General features: G+C 42.8%; 1 protein-coding gene and 2 pseudogenes across 1 annotated transcript; all 3 read right to left on the bottom strand.

Annotated features, from left to right (window-relative positions):
• Positions 1-4,776: 4,776 nt before the first annotated feature.
• Positions 4,777-5,746, bottom strand: LOC143607257 (chitinase 2 pseudogene; annotated as a pseudogene).
• A 1,017-nt stretch (positions 5,747-6,763) lies between these two features.
• On the bottom strand, positions 6,764-7,723 carry LOC143607256 (chitinase 2 pseudogene; annotated as a pseudogene).
• Positions 7,724-8,535: 812 nt separating this feature from the next.
• Positions 8,536-8,839, bottom strand: LOC143607255 (histone H4-like). Its single transcript, XM_077082770.1, has 2 exons — positions 8,818-8,839; positions 8,536-8,762 (listed from the first exon to the last, which is right to left on the bottom strand). The coding sequence occupies exons 1-2, from the start codon at positions 8,837-8,839 to the stop codon at positions 8,536-8,538; spliced, it is 249 nt and encodes an 82-aa protein (XP_076938885.1).
• Positions 8,840-19,828: the final 10,989 nt, after the last annotated feature.

Genomic DNA, 19,828 nt, shown 5'->3' with positions numbered 1-19,828 from the left:
TTTATTTTACTTAAATACTTAAATGAATATCAGTAGCATTAACGTTGTCATCTTATTATGGTTAACTCTTAAGTTATGGTTTGTTTTCATAATTGTTTGTTTTTTCCCGTTTATCTTCTTGCTACTTGGTGGGATGTTTTATTTTTCTCTTCGGACGTTTCAAAAAGTACTCTTGTTAGTGTTGTTAAGAAAAATTAGAAAACTTTGTGATTCTTTCAGTGGATTAGATGCGAATAATTTCAAGACAATAATTTTTTTTTAAAGGAATTTCAAGACAATTAGGAGGGAAAATTAAACACATGCTTATTAAACAAAAAGTATTTCTTTGAAATTTGAAACCAATTATTGTTTAACAAAATTAAGGGACAAGTTATCGGCAGGTTCCAGATGACTGGGCCATATGAAAATGAATAATGCAATGCCGGCACATGATTCTCACAATTAAGTCACCTTCAAGAAAACAAAAAGCAATCCGAATTTTAATTAAATAATGATAATAAAAATAAAATATTCTAAATTTTAGGTGATATATAATATAGTACTATTTTATATAATATAATTTTATATTATAATCAGATATATTGTTTTATCTCAAATCATTTTACCCAAATTTGTTTTACCTCTCAGCTTCTAACAAATGCAAACATCATGTATGTGGATGTGTAAGTCACACCATGATCTTAGACATGAAGGGGGTTTGGGATTCCTTATTTTACCTTCTTATAATTTTTTATTAAATTAATAAGTTATAATATTATAATTTATAAAACTTTTCCTCTCATAATATAAGTATTCCCAAACACCTTATTACTTTTAAGTTAATAAATTATAAATTGGTGAAAATAAGCAATCCCAAACACCCCCGAAGTGTGCACTACTCCTTTTCAAAGAAAAACAGTCCATTTTATTTGAAAGAATTTTGAATACTTTATTTATTTCTCATTCCTGTAATATATATAAATAGGTTTTTACTTTTCATGTTACGATGCATTAGCGTGCATTTGATTGGTATTGGTTAAGTTTGTTACATACCGATACTGAATTGAAAAAACTAATCCGTCAACATAGAAGACAGTTTTGACACTTGTTTAACTTATTATAAAAAAATTGCATATTAAAAAAAACAAATACACCTTATTATCAAAGTGACGCAAATTCAATTGGTACCGGTAAGTTTCGTTACGGTACTGGCACTAAACCCAAAAATTATATTAGACACCCAGAATACTTATATAACTTATAATTCAAAAAATATCATATTTACAACAATTTTATTCGGTTTCTAAAACCTAGGCGTTGGGACGGTGAATTGACGCAAATTGGGTCGGGTTCAGCTACATTCGTTACGTACCGAAACTAAAAACAAAACAAAAATTTATGATGGGTGTCGAATCCAAAAAATAAAATAAACCTACTTGGCACACTAAGGATAGTATGAGTAGAAGTAATGTTCATATCCTTAGGTACATATTAGCTTTATTATACTAAAATGTTTTAAGTGTAAACACGATTATTTTTAAAGTGGCATTTTGATTTAAACTTAAAATTAATGAATTTTTTTTATATATATAAACGTGAATTCAAATATTTAGAAACAAATTCTAACACTAAGGTAATTTCTTGATTCAGTTCTAGCATTTGATCCGTAACAATTATGATGCAATGATCTTATGTTTAGACGGTGTAACATTTCTAAAATTTTGGGCTAAAATCGGCAAGTACAAAAGTTAAGGGACTTAAATGAAAATTCTGAATTTCAACACCCATCGTGTTACGGATGGATCAGGAATCAACCCATCGCGATCCGCGATGGGTATCTCACAAAACCCCAGGAAAGGCGGTGTCGCCCTACACGACCACCTGAACCTTAGGGTCACCGCAATACGCGATGACCAGGTTAAGCAACCGTGACACGTGTCCAACCACGTGTCAACACGTGGCAACATAGGAAAGCCCACGTGTCACCACATGGCGACACATGGCAGGTCTACATGTCGACGCATCGGGCCTAGTGAGCGGCGTCGCGCTACGTGGCGTCCAGCCTGAGCATCCGTCGCGATACACGACAAATTAAAATATTCAGAGGTGGTTTGATAGTCTATCGCGCTACGGGATGAAGTGTTTGTACTCCATCGCGATACGAGACGAAACAGAAATTTTGCCCTATAAATAGGGTGATCGGGCTATACTTCTCAGCATCACAAACACACCTTATAATACACACACTTAAACTCATAGTGCGTGCCACGATCCCAACATTCTGGCGTATTCATTTTCCCAAAGTACGTGCACGTAGTAGGAGTTCTTGCGGTTTGTATCCCTCAAATACTCGACAATAAAAGTAGGAGTGATGTCCGCTTAAAGCCTACGCATTTCATATAAAGTATCCACATAAGGTATGAGTTCTGTCCGATTATTTTATTTTATTTGGCTTAGACCCTAATCGGAGATAAGAGATAAATATATGATTCATAAGCCAAGGGTATAGTTACTGTTTCTTATTGAAGAAGAAACCTGGTATATACATTTCTTCATGAAGATGAAATGTGAATGATAAATAAAATGGGACTAACGATCCAAATATTTTATATAAAGAAATAATCATCGAGGTATAGATTATGCAAATAGACTAAATGTCTAAACTTAGATCATTGATCTAGTTATTTACAAAAAGAATTCTCGTACTATAGGTCCGAGTTAACGATCAAGCATAAATCAGTAAGACACACTGATCATAACAAAGGTGAATACGTCTAAACTCTTTACATGAGTGAATATGCTCAAAATTTTATAACTCTTTTAATGAGCCGTGCAATTGTTTACATGGGATTATGTATTCCTAAAACTTTATAAACAAAGGTAGTCGCTGGCCCACAGGCTATTGTATTATCTAGGGTTGTTCATGAGTCGAGCTCGAGTCGAGCCAGAGTGGTTTCGAGCCCGGGCTTGAAATTAAACGAGGCAACTCAGCTAAGGCTTTAGCTCGATTTTGAAGTTAAACGAGATTAAGATCGAGCCAATGGGCCGAGCCTAGGTCGATTTTGGCCCTGTTACAAAAATGAACCAACTCAGCTTAGGATGTTTCAAATCAAGTTTTTTTAGATAGTTTTGTTCGAGCTTTCATTGAGCGAGCCACGAGCCTTAGCGTCGAGCCTCGAGCTTTTTGAACAGTCCTGGTATTATCTAGATCCTTTCATTTGTGGGTAGACGGTGGACACACCGCACCACGCCTGGTTATTCCTCCGCCACGCTTGGCCGGATCTAAGTAATATTCGAGTGGGGAATTGTAACACCCCGGCTAAAGCGGAAACGCCCGAGTGTGACGTACAGATTGTTCAAAACACATGTGACACTATTAAGTGAAAATATTATCATTAATTCATTTAAACATCATATACACAAGTTGTAAACAAAGAATACAAGTAAATATAAATATGGCTAAGCATTTTGTCCATTTGATTAAATATCTTAAGTCTAGTGTCTTCTCTAAGGATCATCCACTAATGCTTGTACCTTTAGCATATGCATAAAATAATGTCAACTATAGGAATAGCTAGTGAGTTCACATAGTTTGATATAATACATAAAAATCATACAATTCCATGAAACTCGTGAAATGCGCAAGTAAGGGTTCTTTACACTCGATACAATAGACCTGGGTGTAAAGAACAAACGAAGGTCCTTTCCAGTTGGTACCCAACCAACGTACTCGGATTGAGGTCCCTTTTCCACTCGATACAATGGACCTGAGTGCAAAGGGGGGCGTATGATCATACTTATTGAGGCAACCACTTGAAATCAACACACGTAAGCAAGTAAACAAGTAAGCACGTAAACACACAAGTTCATGTAGTGAATTGTAGTTTGTAAGCAACATCGTAAATACTTGAAGTTTGATAGGATGCATATAATACCCCTAAAGATATGAAAACGTTTAAAAAGGGGGTGTGAGAAACTCACATTGAAGTTGAAGATAAACATTGCAATGAAAACCAAAAGCATGATAATGAAACCAATTAGTATACTACATGATTACTGGCTAGGATTGGCAACAAGTCGAGTCAGACGAGCTTAGGTCATGTGTAAGACCAAATGAGGGTCTGAACGAGTCAATACAAAAATGGTTAATTTAGTTCGGTTCGTCTCGGTACGGTTTTGAGTCGAAAGAGACCAGGTCAAAACATGTTTCAGAGTAAAACAATGCCGGGTCGGAAAGGGTTTCAGATCAAAAGAGGTTGGTTTAAAAAATTATCTATTTGAAATTACTGTACATTTCAGCTTTGTTTTTTGATTTTCGCCACTGGTTACACGCTTACTGCCTTTGCATGAATTACACGTCTGCATTCAGGTTATGTGTGCACTATTATCAAGTGAATCACGTACCGACACTGATTATTAGGTTGATGTCAGGTTGCGCGCGCACTCCTCAGCACCGCGCGGGCACCCAACTAGTTTTATTAAAAGCTCCAGCCACCAGCCATCACCTGCCAGTTAGTTTTGTCAAACATACCCTAAGTGGCTTAGCTCATAAATAGTTCTAGGCCATATTATTCGAATACGAAAAGGTGATGACCCATTTAACTTTAATTTTCCAACTTCAACATGAACCAATTTTTGATTTAATTTTAACTCCCGCATGTAATATTAAGATAACATTTCATAAGCCAATATCTATAAAATGAATGAAATTTCTCTCTTTCTTTTAAAGTTAAACACGATAGTGATCTCTCATAAAATATTACAAATGAAGGAACTTTTGGAATTGTTTCATAGCTACTAAACTTATATAATAACCGCATACATATAACCTGAAAGATTACACAGTATAATGCAAATGAGGAACCGCTAGCAGAGCTTGTGATTGCTTCTTGTAGCGAAAATCTAAAGCCTTGGAATCGTCAGCAGACCAAACAAAGATCCCATGAAGCTTCCCTTCACTTTTTAACCTTTTACAAGCTATAAAAAAACCGTTTTCTGGAGACAGCCCTCCACTTCCTTCAGTAGTTAATCTAACTAGGATATTACCTCCTTTATAATTAGATCTTTGTGTCTCAAAATAATTCATAAACTGAGAAACAGTGGTCCCCTTATCATATGCATAAAACTGGAAATTAACATAGTCTATAATATGACCATATCTCTTCCAAAGAGCCTGATAATGACTTTGAACTTCATCATCTTCATATGGAGCTATAGATGCAAACGAGACGACTCCATTGTTTTTAAGGGCAGTTATAAGCTTCCCAATGCAGTTAGCAAACGTTTCAGGATCTGCATGAAAATGCTCATAGTCGATATCAATCCCGTCCAGATTATACTCTTTGATGATGTTAGTGAGTGAAGAAACCGCGTTAGAAACCCATGAGTCCACTGAAGATGGGCTAAAGTTACATTGTTGTTTATTGACAGTGTCACCTCCTAAGCTCAAAGCCACTTTGACATTAGAATGTTGGTTCTTGATTAAAGAAACTGTAGAAGGGTTGAAGTTATTTGTGTCCCAGAACACGTTGAATTTGCCATTGGTTGGGTGGGGGGGAGACGAATCGGTGTAATCGATTGCAAATGCAAGTATGTAGTGGAATTCGAGGTTTGGATTTACGGGTACATCTGAAAATTCGACATTTTTGGATTCCGCTCCAATATATTCTCAAAATATTTTCGGTTTTTGATCAGTAGATTGGGCGGATGCTGTAAGTAAAAGAGTTTGTAGAGTGAAAAGAATAATTAAAAGTTTAGAGAGACCCATGTTTGATCAGAGATTTTAGAAGTGTCAAGTTGATATTAATTGTGGTAGCATAAGTTTGATTCTGATGTTATTATATAGGTTAAATAAATATTAATCTTGTTCTTAGCTGTCACTACCACATTGTCACAAACCAAAGTTTTTGTCATGTCGGCCGTCTGTAGAAGATCACAAACAGTGTCACTGTCATTCCTTGTTTTTTCTTGTTTCAATGTTTTCTTTTAGTAACCAAAGATGCATTTATTATGGTTTATTCAATTCCAGTAGTTGATTAGATCCTGTTTTCAGTCAAACCCTGAAGATGCATTTGATACATTTTTATTTAAAACAACTAAAAACGAGATGTATTGCTTCATCTGATGGTGTGTTACTTATTTTTTATGAAAGAAGAAAAGAAACAATCTGCACAAGAAATCTTAGATATGCCCATGATTAGAAAAAGGATGATGCCAATATGCCCTGAGATTCTTGTTCATATCTAAAATAAAACCAAAGGCTTTGGATTCATCAACACACCGAACAAATATGCCTCCAAGCTTACCTTGTCTCTTCAATTATTCGCAGGCTTCAAATAATTCATTATCAGGAGGTAAAACAAATTCATGGTTGTAAACTAAAATTTTAAAAACCACATTAGCTAATAAATTTAGGGAAAAAACCGCTTGCAGCTTAAATTGTTTCATCTGTTATATTATTTTTGTCACAAAATGATGGTTTAAACTTTTCATGTATGCTTATTTTTAATAGCTTGTATGGGTCCTTTCATGTTGTAATCATCTGTTTGATATGTGTGTGTCAATTGCGTACAGAAATAATAAAGTTCTTCTTTCTACGAGACTGCTTGGTCTCTTTTTTTTTTTATCATATATCATAATTAAGCGAATTAAGGTTCACTTAAGCTTAAGATCACAAAAAAGATTTGTAAGCACTTCAATAGTAGATAACAATCATATTATACACATACAATCTTTCGCACCAGAGTCACAACCACAAAGATATTTAAGTACAAAACATAATATATATACACTAAGGATGAGCAGCCAGCAAAGCTTGTGATTGCTTCTCGTAACGGAACCCTAAAGCCTTCGAATCATCTGCAGACCATACAAAGATCCCACCTAGCTTCCCTTGGTTTCTAAGCCTGCTACAGGCAGTAAAAAAACCGTTCTGTGGCGATAAACCTCCACTTCCATCACTGATGAAGCTAGCCAAGATACTACCACCACTATAATTCGAGCTTTGCGTCTGAAAATAGTTCATAAACTGAGAAACAGTGGTCCCCTCATCATATGCATAAAACTGGAAATTAACATAGTCTATAACGTGGCCATAACTCTTCCAAAGAGCCTGATAATGGCTTTGAACATCATCATCATCAAACGGAGCTATAGATGCAAACGAGATGACTCCGTTGTTTTTTAAGGTGGTTATAAGCTTCCCGATGCATTCAGCAAAGGTTTCAGGGTCTGCATGAAAATGCTCATAGTCGATATCAATCCCGTCTAAGTTATACTCTTGGATGATTTTAGTGAGTGAAGAAACCGCGTTAGAAACCCATGAGTCCACCGACGAAGGGCTAAAATAACAGCTTCCTCCATTCACACTGTCACCTCCCAAGCTCACAGCTACTTTGACATTAGAGTGTTGATTCTTGATTGAAGAGACTTGAGGAGGGGCGAGGTTATCGGTGTCCCAGAAGACGTTGAACTTTCCATTGGTCGGGAACGAAGAAGATGAAGTGGTGTAATCGATTGCAAAGGCGAGTATGTAGTGGAATTGGACATTTGGGTTGATGGGTACATCTGAGAATTTCACATTATTGAACTCGGCTCCGATGTATTCACGAAAAAGGTCTGATTTTGATGCAGTAGCTTGTGTTGATGCCAAGGCTAAAACTAAAAGAGCTTGTAGAGTGAAAAGAACAATGTGAAATTTAGAAGAATTCATTTTGATCAGAGAGCAGATTGTATTGAAAGTTGATCAGTGTTGATGACTTGATGACGATTAAATGTTGGGAACAGCATTTAAATAGGAGATTATTTAGCGAGTTAATCATAATTTGAATATGGTGGCGTATGTGTGCTCCTGCTGGTGTTAATTTTGGTTTGAAGTCAAATTTGCAAGGGAAAAAAAACAAGAAAGTTGTCTCTGTGTTTACTTCTCTTTTGTCATTTCTTGGGCATTTTGGTGAACATGTCTAAAATTGCATTCATTTTTCTTTGAAGATTGTTGCCAAGGTTGAACCTTTTAGTTTGTTCACATGACAAAAAGATGTTGTGTTCAAATTGAACACCTAGCCACCTAGGCATTAGACGAACCAATAGAAAACGAACATGTTCGTTTTCGTTTATTTAACTTTAAATGAATATAAACAAATGTTCAAGAACACAAACAAACTTCCCATCAAACAATTAACAAGCAATTCAGTAAACATTAAGTCCGTTTTTAGGCCTAAACAGTAAACACCTACAAAATAAATGACCAAAATTCTATTCAAACTGGTTCCCTCCAACAATCAATCAAGAATTTGAATCACCCAATCAAGGTTGAATCAAAGAAACCAAACTCACATAGATAACATAAGCTCAAAAATCATAACCCGATTCAATGTTGATCAAAATAAAATGGATCCGTCTCATGCTTATTCAAAGAAAACATCAGTTATTCAAATCATTTATATTCTAATGTTTTCGAGTACTTGAAATAACAAAACAAAAATCACATTCTTCATGAAACCATACACACAATTATAACCATAAACGATTTCAACTGGTAGAACCAAACTCAAAACCCTAACCACCAAACCCGTACAGGGTCCGGCCTTGTCTCTTCAACGCGTACACCACATCCATGGCGGTCACAGTCTTCCTACGAGCGTGCTCGGTGTACGTAACCGCGTCTCTGATCACATTCTCTAGAAAGATCTTCAAAACTCCACGGGTTTCCTCATAGATCAGCCCGCTGATACGTTTCACTCCACCTCTTCTCGCAAGACGACGAATCGCCGGCTTCGTGATGCCTTGAATGTTATCGTTTACGGTGTCGTTTCGCTCCTCCTTTGCCTAATCCCTTACCTCCCTTCCCACGGCCTGACATTTTCAACTCTCTTCAATCAGTGCTAATTATATTAATCGGATAAGTGACTGATAATGAGAATATAATGAATTGAGGTTTGCCTGATAGTTTAGTGAGATTGAGTGGATGGATGAGTTGAGGGGAATGGGGTTTGGTGAATGTTTGTAGCTGTTGATTTTATTATTATTATGGACGGTCAGCATTCACGGCAATGTGATTTGTCACATGGATCGATGCGTGGCAAATGGAGTAAAGTGAGATGAGGTCAAATTTTACCAATTTTAATAAAATGTAATTACCTTTTGTTTTCTTTATTATTTTTCCTCACATAAATTAAGCGTGTCTATTTTCATCACCGTAATTACATAAAAATTACTATATTTTTTTTATTCTTTTTAGTTAAATAATATTTTTAATTAAAAAAATCTAGAAATAAAGTATACGTAATTAAAAATTTTATTGGCCATTAAAAATTATTATAGTAATTGAAGAAACGTGGATCTACTCACTGGTAGCAGATCTACTTTCCTCGGGTGTGGTTACGATTCTTCACCGATGGTTTTTGTGTATCTGGGTTCTTCCACCTACAAAATGAACAGCGCCGTTAACTTACCCCTCAGAAAGGGACAGAGGGGTCCTCTTTGGGGTAACCCTCCGGCGTGAGAATAAGTATATGTAGGAGAAGATAATAATGTGAGAGTAAGGGAATCTGGAGAGTATTGCTTAATAGCTGAATACTGTATGATTGTGTGACTGTGTTTTTGTATGTCTTTCCTTGTGGAGTTGATGCTGTATTTATAGTGCTAGGGTTTCCACTGATTGAGCTGGGACCAAATTAGGGTTTTGTTGGCCTCCTCCAATCGATTTGCGCCACGTGTCCTTGGAGACACCTGGTGCTTTTTCATTGGTTATAATCACGTGGTAACCCATGAGTCATGCTGAGCTGTCCACCTTTCATTTAGCAGCTGTCAACATCACCATATCCTTATTCCTTAAAAAGATGCCTTCTGGAAGGTTGTCTGACGTGCACAATCAAGGTTGCCCTAATCCTGATTTGGATAAGGACGAGGTTGATTATGTGCATGTGTGATATGCGCCCATCCTGAGGATGCGCGAGGTCTTCTCTTTATTCTCACGCGCAGATATTTCATGCGCAGATGTGATACGCACAAGCATGTAATACACGTCACGCGCGGATGCCCCACGCGCAGCTGCGCCCTGCGCAACTGTGATGTGGGTGGGCATGTATGATGCGCGAGTATGTGATATGCGCCGCGCGCGGATGCGCCACGCACGATGTGATATGCATAAGCATATATGATGCGTGAGCATGTGATACGCGCGAGCATATGTGATGCATGAGCATATGTGATGCGTGAGCATATGTGATGCTTGAACATATGTGATATGTGCAAGCATGTGATGCTTGAGCATATGCGATATGCGCTGTGCGCATAAGTTTTGGCTTTGTGCCTTGATAATATCTTTGATTTCTAATGTCTTGTATATATCTTGTGGGTTGACCCGCCCCGCTCGATGTTGAGGCGGGTACATACCTCTTCTAGCCCCCCCAGTCTAATGTGTGTCTTATCTCGCGCTAGCGCGGTAAGATAGATATTAGACTTACTGATTTGGTCTTTTTAATGGGGTTTTGTCGTTTTCTTGGTTGTTTCCATCGTTGCGCGAAGTTCTATCCATTTGGTTGAAACGAAGGGTCCAAACACGTGGTTGGTTGGTGGTGACGTGCGCCGGAAACGTGTCAGACGTTTCGTGTGCTCGAGGTGCTACAGTTGCCTTTCATGTCCCCTCGCACAGCTGTCTGGAACACGTGTCGCGCTCGCATTGGTTTGCACCTGCGAGTGGGGGCGCGTCTCTGCTCCGTGGCAGTTCCGTTACGTTTTTATGTCCCCTCAACAGTGTTAGGGACACGTGCCGCGCCCGCGTTGGCTTACACCTGCGAGTGGGGGCGCTTGAAATCCGATCAGTTGCCAATTTTCTCTCTCCTGGGCCTATAAAAGCAGGCCCTTAGGAAAAATTTTTATCTTCATCTTCATTGTTGTGTACTCCAAAGCTTCTATCTTTCCGATTTTCTGGTTATTGCTTCCAGATACCCTGTTATCTGTTGCTGTTGTTATTGTATGTCTGATAGCTCAGACTCCTCTAACCCCTCAATCACCTCTATTGCCTCTCGAAGACGCCGTGTGAAATCTGTGGTGATGTCGACATTGAAGCAAAAGGGCAAGGGGAAGAGGGTTGTTGAGACCACATCGGAGGAAGTAGGGAGGACCAAGGCCACGAAAAGGTGGAATGAAATCCCCTGCAAATTGAGGCAGGCCGATCTCGACAGCCTCATCTCGTCACAGGGTTTTCTCCCTGTGTTTGGCTGCATGTTGCCTGTGGCCGGGCAAACGGCGGCGGACCCGCCTCCCGGCTATATTTCACTGTACACCCATTTTTTCACCCACTGCAACCTTCGTCTTCCGATGACAAGGTTTGTAGGCGCGGTGTTACGGTTTTTCGGGATTCATATATCCCAAGTCCATCCGTTTGGACTTGTGCGCATGACTCATTTCGAGTTCATGTGCAAATCACAGCGCGAGTAGCCCACCCCTCGGCGCTTTCAATTTTTTTACAAGCCCAAGATCCAAGATTCTTGGATCTCCTTTATTCCTCGCAGTCAGAAGGTTAAGTGCAGCACCGTGTCATTCAAGAGCCTTCATGACTGGTCTGAGAGGTTCTTCTACATCAGGGCTGGTGTAATCCCCATCCGCATGACGATGCGCGCGATCGATTCTGCGCCCGCGGATGCGGATGTTATTAAGAACCCAACCGGCGCCTGGGTTAAGAAACTGACCGCCGAACCATCCCCCGCCAAGAAAATTCGCGAGGAGGCGCTGGTGGGGGTCGGCATGAGTAAGCTGTGGGCCGACAGCGCGGCGGAGCCTGTCATCCAAGTGGACGGCTTGCGTAAGTTATCGCATTGCTTTATTTCCGCGCTAATAGAATTTTCCTTTGCTGATATTATTTGTCTTGTTTTTGCGCAGTAACCAAGGAGTTTTTCCATGCCGCATACGACGATCAAGTGGAGGGTGGCTCCGTCCCGCTGGGCGCTGGGGAGGTGGGCTTCCCAGATCGCTTCGATGACATGTTCATCCCTGTGGATCTGGAATTTGACTTTGATAGCGACGCGCCTGGTAAGCCTTCGCACTTATGCTTATTCCTTTAGAATACCAAAGTTTATTAACAGTTCTGTTGCTTGTATTTGCAGACGCACTCAAAAACTACGAGCTGGAGCTCGCGGAAGAGGAGGAGGAGGAAGAGGAGGCGCCCCTACTAAAGCGCAAAGCTAAGGGGAAATCTGGCGCAGGGGGCAGTAAGAAACAGAAGAAAGATGACACCCCTGTCGCTCATCCCCATGCTCAAACGAAGGGACCTGAGGAAACCCAGGTGTTTACCACCAAGGTTTCTTTAGCTTCCCTGCCTGTGAAAGTGGGCAGACCTCCTGTCCACTTGAGGTATGGTGGCGTGACCTCCTCCATTCGCGCGGCTGAAGAGAGAAGCAGTGCCGCGCCTGCGACAGGTATACTTTGCTTACCCATAATGGTTCAATGAGGGCGATTCTGATTGAATTATTATTAAATCTTTTCGCATTTGAATGTTCGCAGGACCGGCGACGGTAGCAGATCAGCCGCAGGCGCAACAAGGTGCTGAGGCTGCGCCGGGGGCTGCTTCGAAGTCCCCTGTTCTACCCTCAGAAAAGGGTAGAATGAACTTTATGGCGATGTTCGCCGCGCGAACAGAATTGCGCCAAGGTATGTTTTGCGCATTTGTCTTCTGAATTTTTTGTTTTGATCAAGTCATAAACCATTTTTTGTTGTTGATTTGTTCATAGGAGTTGTAGCTGGCGTACAAGCTGCTGGTGACACTCCTGGCGCCGTTGCCGGCGCCGCTGGTTCTGCTCCTGCTCCTGCTAGTGCTGAGTCTCCCCTTATTGGGATTACAAAGGAGCAGGAAGCCGTATTGCGCGCCGAACTGGCGGCGTCGAGACCTCCCTCGCCTCCTCCTACGCGCAGCCCTCTCCGCGAGACTGGTTTGGAGCCCTCCAGGTCGCAGGAGAAGAGGCCGATTGAAGAAGATGAGGAGAATGATGGAGCTCAAGCTGAAGACTCCTTCGGAGTCCGTGCCAGCCCTGCGATGCCACAAGACTTCGCAGCACAGACTTCTGGTGGGGCTGGCGCTGACTTTTCTGCTTCATCCCCGCAGGTATGTTTTAATTTGTTGCTCCGCTGCGCGTACTTCCATATAAGTATGTTTTTATGACTTAGAACATTTCTTGTGTTTTGCAGGAAGGTGACCACGTTTACCGCCCGAGATGGAATATTAACGAAGACAGTTCCTTCCAATCCATGGGTGTATGCGAGGACTTCTGGGCTCATGCCGTGCCTCCTACTGAAAGGAGGTATCAGGAGGGGCGCACCCGCGCTGACTTGCTCAACGATCACATTTTCGCTGGGTCGGCTTTCTTTGCTGCCTCCCAAGAGCTTCATCGTGATTATATTAAAGTACGCGATGCTCTTGTGGAAGCCCAGCAAGAGGCTAAGGTGGCTGCCTGGAACCTTTCTGATGCTCGCGCACGAGCTGAGAAACTCCAGGCGGAGCTCAGCGAAAACCGAGCAAGTGCCAACACCGCCTTTATTAAGCGCGGGCATGAGCTCCAAGCTGCGCGGGAGAAGCAGCAGGTGGCGGAGGCCGAAGTTGCCAAGTACGCGCGTAGAGTGCGTGACTTGGAACTGGAGGCGGAGGCGCGTGACCAAGCTATCGTCCAGAGTATCGCTGAGAAATCATCACTGGAGAGTGAGGTTGCGCGCCTGAAGAAGGAGTTGGCGGCCGCGCAGGCCGATAGAGATGAGGCCTTGGCGACGGCAGCGTCCAGCCAGGAAGCACATGATGCTGCGCAGGCGGAGAAAGAAAAAATTTTGGCGGTAGCAGCGTCTGATAAAGAGGAGCTAAAAAAGACCAAGGAAACTGTTGAGTTATTAAACTCCCAGGTTCCTGCCCTCGAGACGTCTGTTGCTGGCCTCGCGCAGGATCGCCAATGGCTGGTGTCACAGGGCATGACTCGTTGCGCTTTGGCGATGAAATATTCTGCCGAGTTTCAGGCCCTTGTGATGGACTGCAATGCTGCCGCGCGCTTGGTGGGTCGATCTGAAGGGTTTACGGATGGCTATGAATATGGCATGTTGAAGAAGAACCCATCCGAGTACCCTTACAAGAGCGACGCGGCCTGCGCGGACATGGCCGCGGTGGGGGAGAAGTATATGAATACTCCCATCCCCATCCTTGTGCAGGTACCTTGACCTTAATGAGTTTTTCTTGATTAATTTTCCAAGTGTTTTGTACTCAATACTTTTCTAATGATTTGCAGATAGCTGCGCTTGCTGACCAGCCCGACCTCGGCGCGCTAAAGAAGTTGCTCGATGAATGCGAGAGGGCTGGTGGCGATGATGGTGGCGCGGGGGATGTTGCCCCTGCCAGCGGCTCTGGTGCGGCGAAAGAATCTGCTCCTGACACCGTCGTGATAGAAGACTCCATTGAGGAGGAAGAACTTGACTATGGTCAGTTTGGAGATGAGGAGCGGGCCGCGCCAGATGCTGCGGGAGATGATGAGGGTGATGAAGTGGCTGACGTCGACGTGGAGACTTGAGAAGCCCTTCATCTTTCTAATTTTTTTTTTTTGTTTTTTGTTATACTTGTAATTTGTAACTCATCACACTTGTAAATTTCAATGCTATGGAATGAAATTTGTTTTCCCTACTTCACATCTTGCGCATTTCCATTCATCTCTTCATGTTTGCTTGTATAGATATAAGATATGCTTGCACGTTAAAATAAGAACAAGGTTGTAAGGAAATTATTTACTTAACCATAGTCCTATTTTGTAAGTGGTTTCGCAGTATCTTGTTTATGCTGACACGCGCGATGACTTTTCACTATTCCTTTTTTGCGCGTCGTTGTCGCGCGTTTTTTATATGGAATTATGAGTTTTAGCCATTACATGTCAGCATGTGTTACTCAGATATCCACTATGATTCCGCGCGCGACCTCGACCTGAGACCTTAACAACTATGATTTGGCATGTATTTTGCCTTAGTTGTGTTTAGGGATTTTTATGATCAGGCTGCGCGGGATGTAAGATGGATGTTTGTGAGTGTTTTGAGCTAAGGCTCTTTGTTTTGGGCTAAGGCCCTGACGTTTTTAGAGTTAAGACTCGTTAACGTGTTTGAGCTAAGGCTCGTAGGTTTGGGCTAAGGCCCTGACGTTTTAGAGTTAAGACTCGTTAACGCGTTTGAGCTAAGGCTCGCGCATGTATGTTTTACTTCGTTTTATTTTGTTTTGAAGTCAATATAGTGTTGTCATATTGCTCCAAATTAATAAAGGAAGTGTGAAACATGTATGCAAAGGTAATAGAACAAATATTGAAAGATAGCGCGAATCATCATTCATGATGGCTTGAAAGCCTTGATTACATATTTGAATTTTTACATGAAGCATTTTCTAAGCTGTGCTGCGTTCCACGCGCGCGGTATCTTTTTTCCATTCAAATCTTTTAAAGTGTACGCGCCTTTCCCCAATTCTTCTGAGATTTGATAAGGTCCTTCCCAATTGGGGGACATTTTTCCTGGGGGTATTGCGCGGCTAGCTTCATTGTTTCGAAGGACAAAATCATTTTTCTTGAAGTGGCATTCTTTAACGCGCTGATTATAATATTTTTCCAGCTTTTTCTTGTATTTGGCTTCATTGATGATAGCCGCTTCTCTGCGCCCTTCAAGCAAGTTGAGGTCCAATCTTCTTTCGCGCTCGTTATCAGTCTTGCTCATCATGAGTACCCTATGGGATGGGCATCCAATTTCTGCTGGGATCATAGCCTCTGTCCCATAGGTTAGGCTGAACGGGGATTCGCCATTGCTAGTTTTGCTTAATGTCCTGTGCGCCCACAGGACATTAGGTAACTCTTCGACCCAAGAATGGGATTCTCCCTCCAACCTTTTCTTCAGCCCATTTAACAAACTTTGATTCGCGCGCTCCACTTGGCCATTCCCCTGAGGGTGGTAGACCGAAGTGAAGATTTGGTTGATGTGCAATTCTTTGAGTCAGCTGGATATCTTCCTGTCAGTGAATTGTTTGCCATTGTCGCTCACAATTTCCATAGGAAGGCCAAAACGGCAAATGATGTGGCTCCAGATAAATTGCTTCATCGCCTCAGCTGTGATTTTTGCTAGTGGCTTGGCCTCAACCCATTTTGTGAAATAGTCTATCGCCACTACCAAAAATTTCACTCGCCCTTGCGCTTGCGGCAGGGGCCCCACAATATCAATGGCCCATTTGTGGAAAGGCCATGCGGAGGTCACTGGAATCAAGTTGTTCTTTGGCCGCATGGTGTTTGGCGCGTAGCTCTGACATGCCTTGCATTTTTGGATTTCTTTTAGCGCATCCAAGTACATGCCTGGCCAATAGTAGCCTGAGCTCATTGCCTTGGCAACCACCATGCGCGGGCCAGCGTGTATTCCGCAGATTCCTTCGTGAATCTCCCTAATCACATAGCTTGCTTCTTCAGCATCCAGGCATTTCATGAGCGGTCCAAGATAAGAGCGTCGATATAATGTACCATCAAGTAGTTCATAGTTCTGCGCCTTGTGTCTTATCTTTCTCGCCTGTGCGCGATCGTCCGGTAACTTCCCCTCCTTCAGGAATTCCATTATTGGAGTTATCCAGGATGAAGGGGTTGTATGAATTACAAGGACAGATTGCGTTTGCACTGACGGGTTGCTCATCACTTCCACCCTGACATCTTTGCCAAAGTGATCAAAATTAGTTGATGCCATCTTACTCAACGCGTCAGCGGACTTGTTTTCGCTGCGCGAGATGTGTATGATTTTGAAGAAGTCAAACTGCTCAACGAGCTTTTTTGCCTGCTCTAGATATAGAGGCATGGTGTTCTCCTTGGCATCATAAAGACCATTGACCTGTGCAGCTACCAAGTAAGAATCAACATGGGCCTCTAGCCTTTTAACTCCAAACTTGCGCGCAATGCGCAGACCAGCCAGCAGGGCTTCATACTCAGCCTCATTGTTGGTACTCTTGAAGTCCAACCTAATAGCATAAGTATATTCATGATTATCAGGTCCACCAGTTTGAGGCCTGCGCCGGACCCTTCGCTGTTGGAGGCTCCATCAGTGAATAGCCTCCAAACATCTTCTTCATCATTTGCTCGCGGAGGGTCTACCTCGCGCTGAGCTTCTTCAATCTTTCCATCTGGGATTTCCGTGATGAAATCCGCTAAAACTTGACCCTTTATTGCTGGACGGGGCTTATAGGTGATCGTGTGTTCACCTAATTCCAGCGCCCACTTTGTCAGCCTTCCGGAGAGCGCGGGGCGTCGCAAGACTTGCTGGATGTTGTAACCTGTCAGAACTTCAATAGGATGACCATTGAAGTATCTATGAAGCTTGCGCGACGCGTGTGTTAGTGACAAAACTAACTTTTCCATGATGGAATAGCGCGTCTCAGGGTCTGTCAGCACCCGACTCACATAGTATATTGGCGTTTGGATCCCCTTGCGATCCACCAATAATACTGCGCCGATGGCGCGGTCTCCAGCTGACAAGTACAATGTAAGGGTTTCGCCAGGAAGTGGAGCTGTGAGCGCGGGCAGCTTTATGAGACATTCTTTTATCTCACTGAAAGCTTGCTCAGCCTCAGGCGTCCACTTGAATTGGCTCTTCTTCAAGCAGTTCCTCAAAGTGTTAACGAATGGAGTAGATTTGCTGGCGTGGTTCGCTAGGAACCTATTGATTGACACCAATCTACCATTCAGCTTCTGAACCTCTTTCATGGTGGATGGTGAAGGCATGTCAAGGATGGCTTCCACCTTTTCAGGGTTCACCTTGAAACCATCCTTAGTGACCATTACACTAAGAAATTTCCCCTCTTCCGCGCCGAAAGTACATTTGCTCGGGTTGAGCTTCATGTTGACTTCCGTTAAGCGCTGAAGAGTTTCCTCGATGTCTTTGAGCATTTGTCTCTCCTCCCTGCTCTTGATCACCAAATCATCAACGTAGACTTCTAGATTTCTTCCGATTTGTTCACTGAAAACCGAATCCATAAGTCTCTGATAAGTGGCGCCCGCATTCTTTAAACCAAAGGGCATTTTTGTGTAACAAAAAACACCCTTGTCGGTTCTGAAGGCAGTCTTGTCTTCGTCTTGTGGTGCCATTTGAATCTGGTGATAGCCTTTGTAGGCATCCAGGAAACATTTGAGCTTGAATGGCGCCACGGAGTCCACCTTTGCGTCGATGTTTGGGAGGGGGTAACAGTCTTTCGGACATGCTTTGTTGAGGTCCTTGAAGTCAATACACATCCTCCATGACCCGTTGCTTTTCTTTACCATCACAGGATTGGCTACCCACGTCTGGTATCGGATCGGGCGGATGATGTTTGCGCGCAACAGGTCCTCAACTTGCTCATTCATGGCCTTCGCCTTTTCATCCCCCATGATTCACTTTTTCTGAGCAATTGGCTCCACCGACTTGAACGTGTTAAGAGAATGTTGCGCCAAGTCTCGCGGGACCCCAGTCATATCGGAGTGTTGCCACGCGAAGACCGACGTGTATTTTGTGAGCAACCTTTTCATTCTCAATCTCGTTTCGTCTGAAATGGTAGCGCCAATTGTGACCGTTTGCTCTGGAATTTTGGGTTTAAAATCCACTTCGCTGGCGCATTGTCCGCCATTGGAAGTTTCATTCTCCCTTCCCGCGGCGTACTTGTCACTGCGCACAAATGATCGCGGTAAACAAATGTTACGCCTGTTGGTGTAGGGAACCCCAATGCGCCGTGCGCTGGCGACGGTATAGCATTAAATTGGGCAATCGTTCCCCTACCCAGGATCATATTGTGGCATGACGTGGTGGGCAAGACCAAGAAGTTGACAACTTCGGCTCGCTTGTGCTCATCATCCCCCATAGTTAGTTCAAACTGAATTTGACCTAGGGGATGGATGATTTCATTTGAAACACCACAGATTGGTGCGTTCACCATCTCGAGACGCGCTTGGTCTGCCGGGTCTAACTTTCTGAAACATTGCTCATACATAATGTCAGATTCGCTTCCAGTGTCCACCAGGACCTTTGACACTTCGTAATGAGCAATGTGTGTGGTGATGACGAGAGGGCTGCTGATTGAAGGGCCTCCCCTGATTCTTGGGAAGATAACTTGCTGCTCGCGCCAATCTACGTGGATTTGCGCGCTTCTCTTTTTTGACGTCTGCCCTTGTCGTCCCCCCTCAGCCACACAGATTCTTTTGTATTTCTTGCTGGCAGAGGCTCCTTCCGGTTGCCCATCTTCTATTCTTGGGTTTTTCACCAAGTGAGCCAACCTGCCTGATTTTACATCATTCTCGATCGCATCCTTTAAATGATGGCATGCGTCGGTGTTGTGGCCCGGGGACCTGTGAAATTCACAATATTTGCCACTGTTTTGCGGTCCCTTGTAGTGTAGTTGCTTGGGGGGCTTGAATTGGACATTCTCAGTACTTAACACCTGTGAAGGTGTTTTAGTGAGGGGAGTCCATATTCTTGGCAGAGGTCTGCTAGGATCTCTGCCGCCCTCCCTCTTGTCACCCTCCCCGCGATTACGAACATCTTTTTGGGGCTGGGGTGAGCTTGGTTGCGTTTGCTTTTCTGCGGAAGAAAAACTTGTTGGTTGCAACCTGGACCATACAGAGTTCTGTTTGGCCCTCTTCTCTTTGCTGCGCGGTGATTCAGCCTGATGCGCTCTTTCTCTTGCCCTATCTTGGGCAATCTGTTTTTCATTTCTCGCGAAGACTCGCGATGCTTCCATTAGTTTTGCCCAAGTGGTGGGCATACCATCTCTGCTTACGAGAGCTCGGCGGAGTTGATCACTGCGCGCGCCTTGTATAAAAGCCACGCGCAGGAGTTGCTCAGTTATACCCCG

The sequence above is a fragment of the Bidens hawaiensis genome, unplaced genomic scaffold (genome assembly GCF_021521415.1).
Source record: "Bidens hawaiensis isolate Kalapana, Puna unplaced genomic scaffold, B.hawaiensis_p1.1 tig00080586_1, whole genome shotgun sequence".
NCBI classification, from domain to species: domain Eukaryota; kingdom Viridiplantae; phylum Streptophyta; class Magnoliopsida; order Asterales; family Asteraceae; genus Bidens; species Bidens hawaiensis.
Note: the sequence above shows the minus strand (reverse complement) of the source record. Positions and strands in the feature narration are given on the sequence as shown.

Excerpts from the sequence above, each read along its gene's own strand:
- LOC143607255 (XM_077082770.1), bottom strand. The coding sequence starts at position 8,839 with ATGTCAGGCCGTGGGAAGGGAG. Across the intron at positions 8,763-8,817 it reads GTCAGGCCGTGGGAAGGGAG|GCATCACGAAGCCGGCGATT; the intron begins GTAAGGGATTAG and ends ATAACATTCAAG.